Raw genomic sequence first — 19,639 nt, forward strand, 5'->3', positions numbered from 1 at the left:
AAAAAGTGAGCACAGAACAAATTATTTCTTTTGCCAGGAATGTGAAGCGTTGACAAGAATATTGTGAAATCTACAAAAATTATGACCCACAGTTCCCAAAGTGACCCAGTCTGTGGCTCAAATTGTTTGCTGCAATTTCAGTTCTTTCAATTTCAGTTCCATGTATTCAACAACATCTTAATTCGTGTTCAGGTGCGTTCTTTTTCCACTCACCTCACTGTCATGATTGGCCATAGTGAGCAGGGTGACAGGGCTGTTGGGGTTGCTGCTGTCGCTGACGGAGGCCATGTGTCCATTCCTCATGACTGGCACGGTGGCCAGTGGCTGGCCAGGGGTGTGTGGATGTGTTACGGCGTGGCCCTGCCCGGCCGATGAGGCTAGCTTGGAACCCAGCGTCAGGTACTGCTTGACCTGCTGATTCTGGGTCTGGTGGAGGTGGAACTTGGAGTTCTCCAGGTGGCTGTGTACCTGCAGCGAAAACAAACCACGCACAGGTTTGGATTGTTGACTGAACATAAAATCAGTCTGAGGTTGGAGAGTGTACATGTTTTTTCCTCATACCACTGAAACAGTGCTGACTAACAACATGTACACAAGAAGTGTCCACAGCAGCTGTCGTTTTTGAGAAAAGACGATCTGATTCAACAGGCAGAAATAGTTGTGAGTCAGAATTTTCCTATTATTAGTCACGGAGCAAACCTACAGACTTTTGTACAGCTGAAACTAACACTCACAAAAAAGTGAGTCATTTATGAAGCAAGTGTCTTTATGAGAATTCGGACTAATTTTTAAGGCCGTTCCTCAAGGAAAGCATTGTTATGTTCTGTAAATTTAGTACCAGAAGCTAACTGAAAAATGTCATCAATAGCAAAGGTTTTTCCCCAGAACTGAACTTGAGTAGACAAACAAAACGCACAATTTTTGGTTACTTTCATAATCTATTAATATGCAGCATTACATATATATGCATACAGCCAGCAGTCAAGACAGCCAAACCAGTAATAAAAGCAATACAAGTGTGTTAATATAAAAAAAAATTCTAAATTTCCACATGCTTACATTTGAAGCTCTGGTTGCGTCCCGCATCGTGTAGTAACTGCAGTCAGTTAAGTGTGGCATTCTCAGAAAAGCAGATAATCTTCAGATTGGTTTGTTTTGGTGTAGCAGCAGGTCAACTTTAGGCATCCAAGTCTGCTGCTGCTATCCTGTTGATCTGCTGACTTCTCAGTGAGTGTCTGTACTTTCCTGTCCCCTACCAATGTCTTATAAAGGGCCCTAAGTGAGCTAATTAGGCCCAAAGCTGGGGGTAAGCCTTTATGTTGCGTAGCATGATAATCACTTCAAACACTGGACTGTCAGATCACCCAGGGTTTGATCACTGCAGGATATCTGCCTTTAGTGTCTATCACTAATTCATTTGGACCGCCCTTTTCTGTCTGACTAGCCAATCAGCGGTCAGCTCCCAAAGTCCTCTGCTGCCTGCTCCAGGGGCTGTGGCAGCACAATTGACCCTTGTGCCCCAATGGGGGTTTTAAATAACTCCTCTCATGCCATTTTTAACATAGCCTTTTCATTCATTCACTGGCTTCAATGTAGACACTTCAGTATTACAGTTTTCCAAACAATAACTGCAACAACAGCTATTTTGAGGTCTTTATTGCCGCAGTTTGAAGGCTATGTTTAGAGGGAATGTCTCATCTAAAAACATCTAGTTTACTTACTGGTCGAGAGCTCACAGAGAAGCTCACTGTTGTTATTTGTGTTCTTAGTTCATGGCTCGGGGAGTACTCGATGATAATAAATGTATTGCTAAGAATGGTATTATAATATTAGTCATGTTGATGGTCATCTTGTCTGTGTCTTTTACCCATATTCACTGCTCAAAAAAGTGGTCTGTGGGCTTCCACATGAATATTTTTTCCATGACCTCAGCTAATCAATTGGAAGTAGAAGTCAGATAAGCAGCACAGCTGGTGCAATACTTAGCAGATATAGTAGACTATGTAACGTCACTTAACTTAATACGTGCAACTGATCAGGAAAGGGTAATAATGTCATATTAAAAAATAAAAATGTAATTCTCCTGATCATCTCTGTCCCCATATTAATAATGTCACTGTTTGAGTGTATTCCCATAGTCCAGAATATATCTTACAGAGCAAGGCTATGTATGCTACATGCTAAACACTAGCTTTACTAAAAGCTAATTGTGATTGTAATTGTTCTACTACTTTAGCTAACATGCTTAGCTACACTAACAGTAGGACAAGTCAGCTAGCTCACTCATGTCAATTATACAGCTATATTGACCATAAGTGTACTGAAATTAGTGAACATTAGTCACATTTAGCTACATTAGCCCCATTTAGCTACATATAGCACTTGTGGGATCAAAATTGAGCAATAGTGTGTTTTGTTGCCGATAAGTTCAACTTTAAATGTTCAAGAGGAAGAATCAGTCATTTCCTCTCTCAGAGGTTTGTCACCCAGAAAGAATTGTTGGGTTATGGGTTAAATGTCAACTAGCATAACACTGCTAAACCATAAGGACTTCATACTAAAACTCAGCATTAAATTCTCCTTGTCAGCTAGACGAGCTGCTCTTATTCACCTAACTAAGAACAGGCTCATCACAATACTCAACTTGTCAGTAGCGACTGAGAGCTCTTATCTGACTTCTCCAGCCCAAACAAGATGCCAGTTGTTAGCCAATCAACATTTTTTTCCACTATGGCTACCAGGAGGGATGCCAAGACTGCTACACACTACATCTGCTTTGTGTGACAACAGTTTGTCCTGGTTTCACTTCAGCTTTCTCACTACTGTAAATGCCGGAGACACGCTTGTTATCCACTTAAGGGAATCTGATTAGATTTGAGAGGTAATGTTACTTCAGTCGCCAAGGCCAACCTTGACAATGGCAGGCCTGTGCATGTGTGAAGAGGACATGCTGAAAATTATCAATGCCTGCCATACACATGGGACAGGAATGGGATAAGAATCTAATGATTCAAGGCTCAAGTTTGGGATTGTAGTGACTATTCTGATGTTTGAGACAATTTAGTTTTTCTCAGTACGGCTACGAGCACCTGCTACAACAACTGAGGCAGTGTTCGCAGTTACTGGCAGAGAGGAGGTCACAGGTTCACTTTCCATTTAAACACATTTGCACAGTTATTCCTGACATGCAAACCTGCAGCAGATCATGTCGGGCTAAAATCCCCTATTTACTGACATCAAAGCACTGATATCAGTTCATTTGAATTTTGCCTCTCTAGACAGCTCCTGATAGTTTGGCTTTTTGGCCACTATTTGATGCAACAAAATGTTAATACACCCCTTCACTTTATTTCAGCACAGCTTGCACTATGTTCCATACCTTTTGACTAATAAAATATTATTTGTCTGGTTTGCAGTGGTGCTTCCTGCCTCCAGTTAGAAGGACATTAGGAGATCAGCTGCATCTCTCTAACTTCATTATCTTCATTGGAGACATTTAAAACACTGAAACAAAGACGTCAGAACCAGATAACATTCTCATTCCACACACTCAGCCTATTTATCTTTGCTTCTCAATGAAACTTCTCCTGTCTCACTAACACAATTTGAGTACTTACAGTGATCGTAACCACACATTAATGCAGCACATTACTCAAGTCCAACAAATACTCTGCTATGCTCTCTTATGAAGCCACATCACACATGTTTTTTCCAGCAGTTATGTAGAATATGTGTCTGGTTCATGCAGGCAAGTGCACAGAATTGCAACCATAAAGCATGTCACAGCAGTGCTCTAATAACTCTCCAGTGAAGTAACATGCATATCCCCCATTACAAGAAATATATTCCCAATCATGTTTATGATTAAAATAACAAATTCTCCACCAGAAGAACAACTTTAGATTAGACACACTGACTCAATGCTAAATCTTAGAGTCCAGTATAATATGTTCTTTCAAATCAAGATGTCTTCAGCTTCTATTTATTGCATGCATTTAAGAGTGGTGTGATTTACCTCTGAGTTAAAAGGTGTATTTCCTCAGTCCCACTGAAATGCTGAACCCACGAGGCCATTGTAACAGACAAACTCCCAGGTGTTTCTTCTAAATGAAAAGCTGTTGCCTAACTCAGTTTCAGTCTTGCCCAAGTTCTCCTTTCACTTCAGAAAAATCCAACAACTTATGAAACACTGGATGATGGTGACATTGACGAGCTGTACAAATCATGGACAAACCTCCGTTGGAGGTTTGGATTCATTTCTGCAAAATGCTGTATTTTCATAACGTATTGACACGGTTAGGGAATGCAGCAATGTTCAATTATCATTTTCCCATCATAAATTTACAGAGATAAGACGAAAGTGGAACAAAACGCCTTCTCAGACATGCTTACTGTATTTTTGCTGAGCCTGCTGACCAGTAAATAGCTGCAACCGCACACCCTTGATTGTGAAATGTGAGGGAAGATAAGACGAGGTTCGCAAAGTGATCGCAAAGTTTGCGTTTCACTGTGGCTATTCAGTTATTCTGGTTCGTAGGTGCCTGACTTTTAGAAAGCACAGACAATTTCTCTTGCATGCATACACAAACAAATGCACACATAGTTACACACATACATGTTTCCATATCTTATCTTGTCCTGATTTCCCTGGCCTGTAGTTGAGTCGCTCCTCCTACCTGTAGAAGCTGGATCTCTGTCAGGGTTATCACTTTGACCACACAGCGACTCATGGCTCCCAGGAGCTGCAGATTCTTACAAAAGAACAAGAACTGTCAGGGCGACAGCTGTGTGTCACTGAGACAGGGGGAGAAGATGAGGAAGAAGAAGAGAGGTGCTGCAGCCTCCTTCCTGAGCTTTTGCAGAAATATCGGAAGGGAAGGCATGACACATCAGCTTATTTGGGAGACGCACGGGCCGTTTCCTGCGTGTGTGTTTTCGGTCAGGGAAAGACCTGACAGAGGCAGAAATACAGATGGCAGTTAGGGGGGTTGGGTGGTGCGTGTGTGCAGGGGTGTAATAAGTTGACAGAGTGTGAGTTCCTGCTTGTGGATCACCACACTTTCCTTCCTGCAGAACATCCAGCCCAGCTCAGCACATTCTCCCAGGTTATCTCCGTGACACCCACTTCCCTTGGAAAGCTTTTTAACCATCAAACTACAGCCACACATTCAGCCAGGGCAACGGACAAAAACGTAATCTGCGTATGTGTGCAAATGTGCTAAAACACACAGATGTACGCTCAAAAAAAGTTGTTATCATGTCCCAGTCACTGTCAGGCCACAACAAAGGCCAACACAGGCCTTCCCAGAATGGCTCTCAGAGAATTCCTAGACACAGCAAAACTGAACGAGGTCATTGAAAATCCTCCCTGTAGTCCCAACCTTCAGATAATAAAAACAATCAGCTGAATCAGAAGCCAAGAACTTAGTAAATACAGGAAAGTCCATTCTTTAAAATCCTGAACAGGGTTAGCAAAAAATTTTTTCAGTTATTCTGCCTTTTTTATGTTTTGTTTTGCTTGCACCACGCTCACTTGCAAAATATTAGCACTAGAAGCTAACAGTGTTAGCCAGCATTGTGCATGAACACACCAAAAGAGGAGAACTGAACGTAGCTGACGAATGGCGTGACCCGCCCTACTCTGCCTGTGATTGGCTGATATTCCGACCTGCAATCATTCTCACTCCTCACACCTAAACCTAACCAACAAAGGCAACAAGTATGAGGCAGTCAGCAACAGAACTGACTGTCGTGACTTTGCCATCCTTGGAAAAAAAAAAAGTTAGCATGCCAGCATGGCTCATGTAACTGACAAGTCAGAAGCAGAACTTGCGTAACACTGATGCTAACACAGAATACTGCTGGTTCTTAGTGAAATCTATGGTAGTCCTTTGTCCTGAAACATTGAGAACCACAGTTTTGTATTCAGGGTTGATTCAGTGATCATTACACATTAACTGAGGGCTTTGCACATTTTGATATACTTAATAATAAACACATCAGAAGTTAAATTGAGGACATTGAGTCGAATAAGGCAAATCGAATCACAGTGATTCAGTTGAATCAAGCCGCTACAGATAATGTTTTCAAAGAATCGTTTTAACGCTGTAATGTACAATAAGCTAATGTCTCCTCTCAGCTGTTAAATTGCAGTTTGTCCCACACGTGCCCACGGCAGATGATTTGATTAAACAGAGGATGCCAGTCTTGATAGTATCTGTACGAAAGTTATTCTCATTAGAACCGAGCAGTTTAATAGCCTGCACGGTCTCAGTCAGTTGGACGGGTGAGCATTACTTATGCTGCTGTGTCCAAGTCATTTTTGCTGCTTTGTGAAGGTCAAAAAGACTCTTTGTGTCTGCTGTGTCTTCATGCCTGTGTCCATGTGTCTGTTGGTACATGCACAGCACTGTGCTTTTTACTCTCTCTGCTTCACCATTACCCACGTGTACATTTGTCTGCTTCTTGTTTACCTGATGACTGCTTTGTGTACGCATTCTATCAGATCTAGCCAAATTCCTGCATGGCCATTTTTGGCTCATCTCGGGGCAAGCCACAAGTGCTCACCTTTGTTAGTCCCCCTGCATGGCATGTTTTAAACATCAGGGACTTCCTGTAAGAGTTGGCCTGCTTCTGAGACAACACTTCAAAGTGCAGCTCCCACATCTGAGGACTGTTTTATCCTGCTAGAAAAGGAATGCATAATGGACACAGCACCACTGCACTTTAATGATTCTCATATGAATTAAATATTACGGCCATTTTAACTGGATTACACGTGAAACTATGTGTGTGCATGTGTGCTTGTTACCTTGATGAAATATTGAATTTATGAAAATGGTCTGCCTCCACAGCGGTGTAAAAAATAATTAAAGCTCATACTTACAGTAAAGACGGAAAACACGGCTCAGGCACCAGCGGAGACTTGATCGCAAACATGATTTTACCGATTAACATTTCTCACCTAAACACATTGGGTGTATCTTTAAGGCCCAACAGAGATTTAAATGCATTTCCTTCATAATAATAAACAACTACAAAGCTTTTTTTTTTCAGTATCAGTGCCAAAGTTTAAGTAAACATACCTTAAATGACAAACTAAAGTGGCTAAAAACGTATTTCTAGTTTGTTGTTGACTCATTTATTTCCAGTTTTACAAATAGCAAATATTACAAGAGTTTCAGTCAACCGAAAGACTTCATAAAGTGAGAGGAGGGAGAACGATGAAGAGGAGGATGCAGTGCAGCCTGTCCTCCCCGTCAGTACAGAGATGTAATTAGTCGAAAATTGGAATAATACAATTTTTGCCGCTAAATTAGTTAGAGCACATTATTCTCTGTGAGCAGTGAGAAGGAGCTTGTTCACAGGAACACCTGTGAGACCGTAGACCCTCTACACACACGCACACTCAGTCCTTCACTGAGACGCATACGCAAACACTGCGGTTAACTCCTTTCGTATATACTTGGATGTCCTGTTGTCAGATTAGCTTGTGGAATGTATGTACAGAGTGGTTTGTGTGCGTTCAGTATCGACACTAATGGTTTATACTCTAACCTCTTTAGTTCTTTGGCATTCGATGCTGTAACACTGGTGAAGGCTACCGTGGTTCTTCACTATTATCAGTTAGAAATGCCAAACAAGAAGCATTCTTATTAAATGTTCCAGTGGAAATCAAGAGCAGCCTTCCAAGGAAATGGTGAATGGTAATAAAACAGGGGGGGTTTCAGACCGAGCTTTGTGTTGTTGGGATTAATAGGGAGTTTACTTGGAGCTGGTGTACTTTGTGATGGCCTTGGTGCCCTCAGACAGGGAGTGTTTTGGGCAGCTCAGCCTCACTGGGCAGCAGCAGGTGGATAACGGTCCAGATCTCCCTGGAGGCGTTGATGGAGTGCTTGTTGTAATGTGCCAGATGGGAGGCCACATTGGCTATATGCTGAAACTTTGCTCGCAAAGGAGTTCATGATGCCCATGGCTGTGGAGGAGGTACCGTTGGCGGAGTGAACCTGCTTCAGCACCATGTACATGTACAGTCGATGGTGTAGCACTTCTTCCTGGTTCACTTCCTCTTGTTGGCTTTAGATACAACTTTCTTTTAGCCATTTAAACCATCTTAGAGAAAGGTTGCAGCTGCGTAAAGTCCCCCGTCTCAGCTGTAGTCATGCCGGCTGATAGCACTGCTGTGACTCAGTTTGTCAGGTGCTTTAAAGTAGTGTTATAGAGTTTGTCTGGATGCAAGATGCTAAGTTGCGTCCACTGGAAGTCGCACTGCGGAATATCCCTCCTGTAAATTTGTTATGTCATCGATAACACAACTTTTAGGGTGTATCCTAAGGAGAAATTCAAGAGGAAGAAACTATTTTCTCCATAAGGAAGAGTGTCCATGTTCCTGAACTGACACGACATATTGGGGAATTTTTCTAGATGACACTTTGACGTCCTATTCCCATCAAGGCAGCGTGGAACTGATCTTTAGAAAGCTGACAGAAACACTGAAGTAAAAAGTCATTGTGATGGAAACGATACACCTCGTCTAGTCACATTGGTGTAAACTGGCAGGTTTGTTGCAGACCATACTCTTTTGCAAGCTTCAAGGTTTTATGGTGCATGTAATTCTTCAACTGAGTTTCAAAGATTAAATCACCAAATTTGGATTCACACTGCTAAAAGGAGTTATAACCAAAGGAAAACGGGGTCTAATCTTCACCGTTCAAAGGCAGGTCAAAGCCACTGAGCACTACAGAGCAGAGGAGTGTGGATAAACTGCTGTGTCGTAGTTGTGTTCCTGAAAGGGGCACCTCATCCTTGACCCTCACTGTCCAGTGAGCTAGAACAGGATAGACCGGTTGTTAGCGTTGCCACTCTGAATGATGTCAGAAAGCTGTACTGCAGACAAGTTTAATCTCTCACTTTGGCAGACAGTGAAAAGAAGCCCCAGTGGGTTCCAGCTGTAACTATGAAGATGAAGTCTTATTAAAATTATGCACATGATTGATTGTGAGACAGTCCTGGCTCACCAAAGTAAAGGTCTTTCAGGCCTGGGCAACAGCCTCAAGACAAAATCCACGTTACACTCCCAGAAGAAGCTTATAAAACTCAATCATTTGAGACTCAGTTTACCTTACTGTTTTATGCTTTCATAACCAGTAAAGAATGCATGTCAAATGCACTCTAAACACACTTAATGTTAACTCCTGCTGAATCTTTGTCGGCTTGTTTATGTCTCTAACATTCAGAGCAGTTTTGCCTTTGCGGTCAAAAAAATTGGGTCTGACTGCACTTCACTCAATTACGAAACATTTCTCATAATTATTGTTCCATAACATAATGTCACACACAGTAAAAACTTATGATAAAAGCTGTTTGGCATATGGGCTGTTGGTAAAAAAAAAAATATCAGTTCTGACTTCAAATACAATAATGTTACTGTCTTATTTCAGTGTATAAGTCCACAGCAATGCAGTGCAAAGTGTGGTCAGAAGTCATTTTTATAAAATCATTCCAATCCAATTTTTGCTTGTTGTATTTTTGTTGTACAAAGTTATCTCAAGATGAGCTCAGGAGAAAGAAGCCTTTGATTGCAAAGTAAATATGATCAGAAGGAATCGTCCATATGGAAGCAGAAAACATGACAAGAAAGAATGATCAAGATTCGATAGAGATGAATTGGAGATATTCTGATTACACACTCGCCCTCCCCATCCCTTAACTTGATTGTGGAAAATTAAATAATGCAAGAGCTGTTCAATGAGAAGTAAGCAAATTAAATCAACTTTGACCTTACAAGAACCAACAATACAGTATGAGGTTTGTGCTGTGGACAAAGAGCTGTTTGTTTGCTTTGTTCACCTTGGAGGCCGGAGGCTTCAAGCTTCAGTGTCACACTTGGGCTAACTTGCATATTGTAGCATGACTGGCTTCTGGCTGAGATTTGAAGTGAGCAGAGAGAAACTTTCCTCAGTGAGGAGATGAGTATAGTTTGAAGATATTGTCTAAAATTGATCAAGAATTGATGGTCAGGACTCACTCAATGGAAGAGATGACATGGACGACAATATGCAGTAATGTAAAAAAGAAAAGAAAGAGACATGGAGATAGTAAGTTTGACGCTAGTCTTTGAGCTCAGTGTGAATATATTAGACATCATGTAACGAATGAGTTGGTTGTTAGGCATCTATTATTGATGATGTCTTAATATATCTAAAATAATGGGCTGGAAAAATTGCTAGAAGCAGTTGCTTCAATTTTTTTACAAGGCTGTCCACATGTCAAAACACTCTTCCTGGTACATTTTCAGTGTGTTTTACTATCAAAGAAACTTTTCTCGACATGAGTCACTGTCAGTAATACCTGGAGTGCTTCCACTTATTTTTGTTGACATTGATATTGACATTGAATGACTGAAGCTGTATCTGAAATTGATTATTTCACTTCTCACTACTCAACATGCAGGGGATTCTATGGAAAGTACCGCATCGTCTTATTGTGTTTAACTTGTTTCATTTCGCCTGTTTGCCCTTTTTGCAAAAGCTCTGACTAAGTAATTGTTAATTGCCTACTCTTTACAATGCATTGTGGGTTAAACCTCTCTGCTTGCTTGCTAACTAGTTGACATGCACTCACAATCGCAACATGTGGTGTTCAGGTGTTACAGCTGACTCAGTAGGAGGAAATGTTTTAGCATCGTGTCATAATTTCACATTTTTTTCAAATTAACTGAGCCACAGCACAATCACTGGAGAATCATGGGAATCAATAAACAACAGTTTACAGTGAATAGTGAGCGACTCTGAACACTTAGAGTGTTTCTATTTTTTAGAACTTACTTATCTTTGCACAAATCTTTAATCCTTAATCTCTTGGAACTGGACGGAGTGAAGTAGTCATACTTATGTTCATGCCATGCTCATGAGTCGGCTCTGTGAGCAGTTCTTCAAGTAAACGATGGGAGTCGTCTCTGTCTGAGAGCCGATATCCTATTTTTGATCATTTAATACAAGACAGAACAATAGGATTATCTTATAACACATTGCTTAAATAGGATCCAGAAATGTCTCACTTTGGTAATATCATGAAGCATGGTGAGACCTTTGTATATTGTGCTGGCATGCACATATACTGGATTTTATATTATTTAAGACTTCTGTACCAAGCGCAGAGTAAAATGTTGGTATTCTGGAAGTTAGACAGTTCAGTTTAATGACTGAATAATATATTAACATGCCATCTTAGGTCAAAACATTGCTAAATTTGGCTGACTGAAGCCACATGTGGTGAAATGATGAGCCATTCGGGAGCCAAAAGAGCCGGCTCTCATTGCTGAGCTGAGCCAAATGATCTGATACCCTGAACAGAGCCGGAGTTCCCAGATCAAAATCAGAATTCAGTGCATCTCCACTGACCTTTGAAGCTTAACATGGCATCAACAAGAGGATCCTGCACTCCCTAACCAACATAAAGTGCATTTGTGGGCTAAATTTGCCAGGCAGTGTTCAAAAGCTTCTGGTGGAGATTTATTGATCCCCCCCCCCCCCCGCCGGCCCCACCCTTTAACTTGATTGTGGGAAATTAAATAATGCAATAGCTGTTTAATGAGAACTAAGCAGAAAATTAAATCAACTCTGACCTTGCCAGAAATAATAATATGGTTTGTGTTGCGGACAAAGAGCTGTTTGTTTGCTCTGTTCGGCTGTCTTTGTGCCCCTGCCGTTTGAAGGAGCGGGCTCCTGTGACGAGGCAGCGCTCCCCTTCCCAGCAGTGCATGAGAGGAAGACGAGGAAAGTGAGTGAAAGATGGTGCTCTGGCTTTTATCACGTGCAGGTCTGTTAAGTTTTTATACTGACCCGCATCCAGATCATGTCATCATTCTTCTGTTTAAGTTTGAATCTCTCTCTCAGGCATGTTTGGACCTCTAAATCCAAAGTGCAGCTGGTAGCTTTTCACTGGTGACCATGGTGAAAAATCCCAATTCTGAACCAAAACAGTGTTGCACATATAACTCCCATTTTCTTTTTTCTTAATATAATCAATACATTTTTTTTTTTTAATTTATTTTCCGGTTGTTTTATTGGATCATGCTACTCCACCAGTCACCCTCTCTCATCATTCCAATTGCCAGTCTCTGGTAAATTGGGTAATTAACTGTGCCTGAGTTCAATTTATTTTCTCTATCGTTCACTCACTGCCAGTTCCAAGTGGGCTACAGAGTTTTCTCCAATTTCTCCGTTGTAGACGACCATGTGCCTCCTCCAGTGCACATGCCAGCCACTTCTATTCGCTAATCGGATTCACTGAAACAGCTGCACCAATCAAATCAGAGGCTTTACACAAAGGACCGGCTGAACATCACCTACACATACTACTCATAAAGGATTCTTGCCTACATCTGACAAGTCTATTTTGTTTGGACCTGTGAAGCCTAAGCGGAACACCATATGAGATGCCAGACATATCATATTTAGTCAATGTCATCAAAGTTTTAGTTGACTAAAAAGTCTGGGTGTTTTAGTTTTTTCTTAATTTAACTCAAACTTATCTCACAAAATATTTCGTCTTATTATCTGATAAAAACATAGAGTAAATGATGACGAATGCAGCTTTGCTTAAAGTGTCTCATCTCGCCGTCTGACGCTGTCAGTTTAAGGAATATATCCAGACTCATTTTGAAGCCAAATCAAGTCAAACTAATTTTGTGAGGCACACAAATAAACACAGCATTTTTATGGCACTAAGTAGCCCACATGCCAAAATACATCAATTATTAAGTTAGCTACTCAGATGTTAGGTACACGCTGCTGGTTGTGATTGCAAGGCGGATGGCTTTTGATCAAATGTGTTGCTAGTTTTACACTGAAGCTCTGCCTGCTGCATTAAATAAACGTGCAGCATTTCCCATACAGTACATACCCGCTACAGTTTCACAACGACATTCCACCCCATTCCATGTGTACACACACACACACACACACACACACACACACTCACTCACCGAGTCCGGCCTGTGCTCACATGTGCTGCCAGTGTAGACCTGATACGGTGCACGCAGCACCGGACACATAACTGCTGCATTGAGAAACATTACGTATCGTCTTTTTGTTAAGGAAAATAGAGAGATATTTTGCTGAACTTTCTATTTTTTAAACTATGTTTTAGCCTCCTCTTTTCTCGTCAACAGCATTGCATGTTGGTATAGTCAGAGTTAGTGTTAAACAACAACAGTGCCACCTCGACGTCATGGGAAAAAAAATCATTGACGATCAATTTAGGCACAGTTTTCATTAATGAAGTAAACTACTCAGCACCTCATGATTTATAGCCTTTGCCAGTGTGCAGAACCAGTCCAGGAATCAGTGTGTCTTACATGTGTGAACAAAGTTAGGGTGTGGAGGTCAGGGTGGTGGATGTAGTCTTTGTAGCCTTTCATGCAGGACACTGTAGTTTGTTTCCCAGAGAAGCACTTCAGTTGCTTAACCCTAACCATAACTTAACCACAGTTTATTTGCCATAACTACAACCTGTTCCTAACCATAACCCAAGTGAGGATGTTAAAAACATTGGCGATGGACATGGACCATCCAGCCATCCATCAGCTGCTCTGTACCCTATTCCATCCATCTGAACCTTGGCTACCAGTCGCTAATTGGATAATGATTTACCGGCATTGTGACCTTGTTGTTTCTGCTAGCAGCTGTTTATCAAGCTACTACTGCCTGCATGGGCAGCAGGACAATCACCGGCATGCGCATGTCCAGTGTTTGTGAATCGTCATGTGATAGGCGTGCTCAGGCATGCTCATCTGGACGGAGATCATTTTAACAGAGCGTGCACATGCATCTGTACAGAGGTCAAACGTCCAAGTGAAGTTTCAACTTTGAATATTTAGGGGTTCTTTAACTTAAATATGCTCATTTCAGTTCACTTAATTACAGTTAAGAACTAAAAAGTATAGAAAAGTATTATTTTTAAAGCTATGCAGTGCAAATGTTTTCGACTGAACCCAAATGAAGCGACTCAGTGCCCTCTGCTCCCACCAGTGTTCATCTTCAAGCATGCGTTGCATTTATACTGCGTATGTGTAGAAAATGCATGCATGAACTAAAACGAATATTGCTTCGCTGCTTGTTTTCCCTGCTGTTTGTGAAGTTTTCACGACAGATCTCACCAGTGCACCAGAAATTACCGTGCAACTTTGCTGTAATTCTGCAATTAATATTTATGTCTGATCACTTTCATCTCAGTGTATTTGAGCGACACAAGTGTGTGCACAGTTTGCAACAGTGCAAAATGCATTAGGGATTAAAGGACCTTGCTGATGGGTGTGCATGTCCATTTCAGACAAACTGTATACACTTCACATGTCAGCTAAGCATTTTCTGAAGCATATTAGAAGTTTTTAGATTGATTTCCTAGCTTGGAAACAGCCATTGGTCAGCATGTTATAGAAATAAGCACACAAATAAGCTTGGCCTGACATGATGACATGATGGCCTTTGTGATAATCATCACACAGAACAGCTATCTACAGTATCTGTACATTTACATCAACATTATCTTTATGGGGCAATGCGGTTGTGCATTTATTAATGCAAAAAATACAATTTAAATTAAGTTTATCTTGTACTTTCTCATAAAAAGTCTTGGATTTCCATCCTTTCATCAGCCATACAACATGACTATTATGTAACTTTGACAAAAAGCTGTTGATGCGGAAAACAATGGTGACCAATTTTGGGATTTTTTGCAGTTGCTGGGGTAAAATGTTCGTTTTCATCGTCATTTTTTGTGTGTGCATCTGAACTATCCAGAGGTCATGCGTGCATTCGGCACTTAGGAGTCCCAACAAGTAATCTTGATGCATCCTTCCACCTTTTTCCCCTCTCTCTCCTTTGCTCTTTCCCTCCCTCTTTCCTGTCTTTATCTGTCTCTCCATCTCTGGTTATGTTAATGATCTGATGTGCAGGCAGAGAGGGCACCTGTGCGAGGCTAACGTGAGACGACACCAATCGTTTCATCACAATGGGGAGCCCCAGAGACCAAAAGACTCACTTAAAAGGCGTATTTCATGGTATTAATTGCTTGACATGGCTCAGCCAGGTATTGGAAGCCTTTCGTATGGCAATTAAAGAGGAAGAGCGGTGCCGTGGTCGTCCGAGAGGATGGCTGAAATGTTTCAGGGAGTGTGACAAGCGGTGAGGTGTTTCTCACAAAATCACGTGTCGCGAGCAGACAAAGTTGCGGTGATGGAGTTAGCCACCCCTCCTTCCCCTCGCTCTGTCATGTTGTGTCTGGCTCTGTTCGTGAGTGGGAGTAATTCACATGATCTGGGATTTTTAATCCTGCTACCTTGTATCATAGCTGGTATCACAGGTAGTAGGATTACATGGGTTAATAGAGAGAACTTAGTTGACCTTGAGTACGTAAATCCTCATTTTAAACATTTCCACATGCTAGTCCAAAGAGCATCGGAGAATGCTGGATTGTCTAATACAGTATTTTGCCATAAATTCTTTGAATTACACCAATCAAATCAGTCCAGTAAAACAGTGAATCTCCAAGAAAGCCCTGTTTCCACCTGTGTGATAATGCGTCAAATTATCCATTTTTAAATGGTTTATGTCACTTTTCACAAAAGTAGACATTTTACAGCCATGATCAACAGATATGGAGAGACTCGTTTTTTTTTCTGGACAACAAAATGTTATCTGACACAAGCATAATGAAATTACAATGATGCAAATAAATTAGCGGTCTTATAGAGAACTTAATGCTTCATTTTCCAGTGTCTGTCCTCATACGGATAGTCGGCGACTACTGTAATAACTCCAGTAACCTTTTATCTGCTCTTTACGTCATCAGTCTCAGCACCTCAACCACGTTTCAATCAAGTTGTGCTCTCCACAGATTAGCAGTACAGTGCTGTGCTTTGATTCCGTTTAGTCTGATATGATCGTTCTGAAAGAGATTTCAGGGCTGAATAATTTCAGTACATAAAAAGAAGGAATAAAATTGATTGAGTGTAATGCGCTTTAAATCCATATTATTCAGCACTAATGTTAACGTGGGTGCCTCTTTCATTTTATTTCCGCACGTAAAACAGTCGTCACAGCTCTCCGAAACAAGGGCGCCCTTCATATGAAGCACACGAATACATGACACAGACATATTGTTTGGAAATTTGATTTGAAGTCACGGAAATATAGTTGCTAAGCTTTAAGATTAGAAGATGGTTTGATTATTTTCTGCCATGGATCATATAACGGTCATCTTGCTGTGATCGTATACACTTCTGAAAGCATCATCACAGGAGTAGGTGTGTCAGTTTCACTTACCTGTCCGTACCAGTTATATTCCAGCATCGTGGCGAAACGTGTGGCATTCACAGACACCCACGATAAAAACTGTGCTTTTAAATTCTTGAGCAGCTAAAAAAAAAACAAAAAAAACTTGATAATTGCGGCCTGTTGCTCTCCTCTCAACCCAACAACACAACTCTTAGTTTTCCCTGTGTGGAACTGATGTCGTCAGGACTTTGGGGGGCCAGGCGAAAGCTAAGCCATTACACACACACACACACATTTTTTGTACACATGCACTGCCAAAGCTTACACACACTCACTCACACACACCCCCGGCTCTCCTGTTGAATTTTGGCACTCCCAGGGCTTACGACCTGTTGATAATGAACCTGAACCCATTATTTTGAGTCAATGAATTGAAAGAAATAGGGCAAAGAATGAAAGCCACAGGGCCAATTAACGGCATTCTTTGATGTATTACCCTCGCTCGCCACTCAACCAGACCGCTCTGCGCCTTTTGTCTTTATCCCCTCTGTTATTCATTAATTATTCTGAGCGGGGTCAGAGTTCGTGTGGCTAATTGTGCAGACCGTCTCTCTTTGAGGATGGCAAAAGATTCGCCCAACACTGACACTCCCCCTGACTGTGCCCAGCCACCTTGAATTATGCCAATTATTCCAATTCTTTGATTTTTTTTTTTTAACTTAGCAGTGTCTCTTTTTCCCCCCCTCCCTCTTGACTTTTCACTCTTCACTCTTCAGTCTCTCTCTTTCTCTCTCTCTCACATGCACACAAGCAAATAAGTAATATTTTGGCGAGGGATCAGTTGAGGTCATCTGAGGTTAAACTCCAAATCAGATTTTCACAGACCTCAGGTGACTTCTTTGCAGTATTTCATTCATGGTTCTACACTGTGACATACTGTGCGTCACTCAGCACACACATTTTGTCATCAAAGTACACTAAAGACATTTAAATAGCCTGATTAGAACGTAGTAATTACTGACACGTAGCTGGCCTTCAGTGACAGCTTGTTGAGCTGCTGACCTCCAAGCCTTGATGCCACCACCCCAGTCTGGGCCTTCAGTTCCTCTCACAGTCCGCCACAAGCTCACTGGTTTTGCTGATGCTGAGCTTGAGGTGATGCAGCTCTCTATCAGTCCTCTGTGCTCCTCTGTAAAAATAGTCTCTAAGTGAAGACAGCATGTGTCTCACTGGAAATTATTCCTGGAATCATTAATACCACCTACCACACCTTTGATTAAATTCCTTCAAATAGACACGGTTGTAAAGTGCAACTTGACTGGTCGGTCACGAGGCAGTAATTCTAGTTTTACCTTTAGACAGAGCCAAGATAGCTGTTTCCCCTGTTTTCAGTTTTTATGCTAAGTTAGCTGGCTGTAGCTTCATATTTAGTGGACAGACATGAGAGTGATGTCAATCTTCTCATCCAACTTGCGTCAAGAAAGCAGTGTCAAACTGCACCTTTAACAAAAAAGTTTGATATTTAAAAAACGTGGATGATTAACACACTATTATTTTGCTAATCACAACAAAGATTGGCATCATTTCTCACTCAGTCTCCTCCATTTAAAGTATTGGCCTTCAAACTGAATGAAGTCTTTCTAAAGTTCCCACAAGTGATGAAAGGGTTTGTGCCTCTTGATTTTTCACAGTCTCAGCCAGTTTTAACGGGCAATTTGAAACGCATTTCTTAGTTTAGGATCAAATTGAGCTGTTGAGAGTCTACAAGAGTTTACAAAATATCTTGCACTTGTCTTTAACATGTGAATAGTTGCAGGACAGACTGTACAAATGTACAGCTGTTTACTTTAGGCATACACTGGGCATACTGTTGTTTGAATCTTGTCTTCTTTGCTTTCTGTGGAAAAGAAGTGGCAGTGCAGATTCTTTCATGAGGACACCAATTCGACATTTATGCAGGATTTCATGAAAAAAAAAAAAAAACAGGAAACAAAGGCAATGCCATTCTGCAACTGCATCAGAAGAGAAGGAGAAATGTAATCAGATTAGGAAATGTCTATTAGGGCAACCCATCTTTGACATAATTAGGAGAATAGACAGCGTATAAATGGTTTAATTATCTGTCGGGCAGTTTATAATTCCCTTCATCTGAACCATGAATGTGGAGTGTTGTATCAGAAATTTATTGTTTTCAAAAGGTCACTTCAGGCTGACTCCATAGCAAACGTCACTTTAAAACCAGGAAAAAAACACTGACTATTGGAATTGGTGCAGAATCTCACTGGTTTGTGGTCCAAATCAACATTATTTGATTTAGGGCTCATTTTCTTGATTGAAAATCAGTGAAATCAGTCCTGTCAGTCCTGTCCTTTTATCATTCAAGAATAGGACTTCCTCTTAACATTTTAATACTGAGCACAATAACTCATCAGAGTGAACATTTTTTGTAGTATTTAATTTGTAGATTTGTGCTCTATACAGTATGGCTCTCAATCAGCTGTCCTACCAAGAAGTTGTTTTTAATGTAATGTAAAACTCAGAGTGATTTCTCTTAGTAACTGGCCATATTTGTCAGATGTCTTCATGTTTTCATTATTATTTTTGTGTTTTTAATGATAAACATACAGCCAATGAAAAGTGATGATCGCGAATAATGAGACTAACTAATGATAAGGAATTCTTGATAAACTGCAGGCTAAACATATGTCAGCTGACATGTATGTACAAAGCTTGTTGTTATGCAATACACCGATACGGAACAGCACACTCTGTGGTTCTCATTTGTATCTGTGAACCTTTCATTTCATCAATAAACACTGTGATGAAAAAATATTTATTGATGGCCAAAACTAAATTTAAAAAAACAAAACAAAACAAAACATTTTATCATAAAAATTATGAGGACATGTACATTTTTCACAAAGTAAAAGTAAGTGGTGGAGAATGGAAGAATGGACAAATTAAATTATTGCTGTTTTCATACAAAGACGTCAACGACCAGCATGGACCTGCAGTATCACACATTGTATGTTGTAGCTGGAGTGACCTATTTCAGTGGGCTGCTTTGGCTTCTATTTAATTATAAAACCCATAATGGCAACATGCCATCAGACATAAATTCCTTGTTAAACTGGTCCCATAGTCATTATTTGACCCATTCTGCTTTTACTGTGCTCTTGACGTCATTTGAAATGAGGTCATTGCCCTCAATGACTCGAGATTTAAATAAACGAATGGATGAAACGGAAGTGAACGCTGCCTTGTGATCGAAGGCAGAATGCTTGGGAGACATAAAAATGTGAGAATAAAACACAAAGTTTTCGTTGAGTAAAAAAATCTCTGAAGCGAGTAAGAAATCA

The 19,639-nt window shown here is 40.8% G+C and overlaps 1 protein-coding gene across 7 annotated transcripts in view; it reads right to left on the bottom strand.

Moving 5' to 3' along the window:
- The window catches only part of tfec (transcription factor EC), a 44,256-nt gene that overhangs the window by 7,807 nt on the left and 16,810 nt on the right, over positions 1-19,639 (bottom strand). For 4 of the 7 annotated variants that reach the window (XM_076722381.1, XM_076722379.1, XM_076722378.1 and 1 more), the window contains exon 3: positions 214-468. In XM_076722381.1, the coding sequence (XP_076578496.1) occupies positions 214-468 (255 nt within the window). Of the gene's footprint in view, positions 1-213; positions 469-1,059; positions 1,120-4,015; positions 4,092-4,676; positions 4,784-19,639 lie in introns of those variants that run through there. The other 3 variants (XM_076722380.1, XM_076722384.1, XM_076722382.1) reach the window with 3 other exon arrangements.

This window comes from Chaetodon auriga, chromosome 22 (assembly GCF_051107435.1).
Source record: "Chaetodon auriga isolate fChaAug3 chromosome 22, fChaAug3.hap1, whole genome shotgun sequence".
Lineage (NCBI taxonomy): Eukaryota > Metazoa > Chordata > Actinopteri > Chaetodontiformes > Chaetodontidae > Chaetodon > Chaetodon auriga.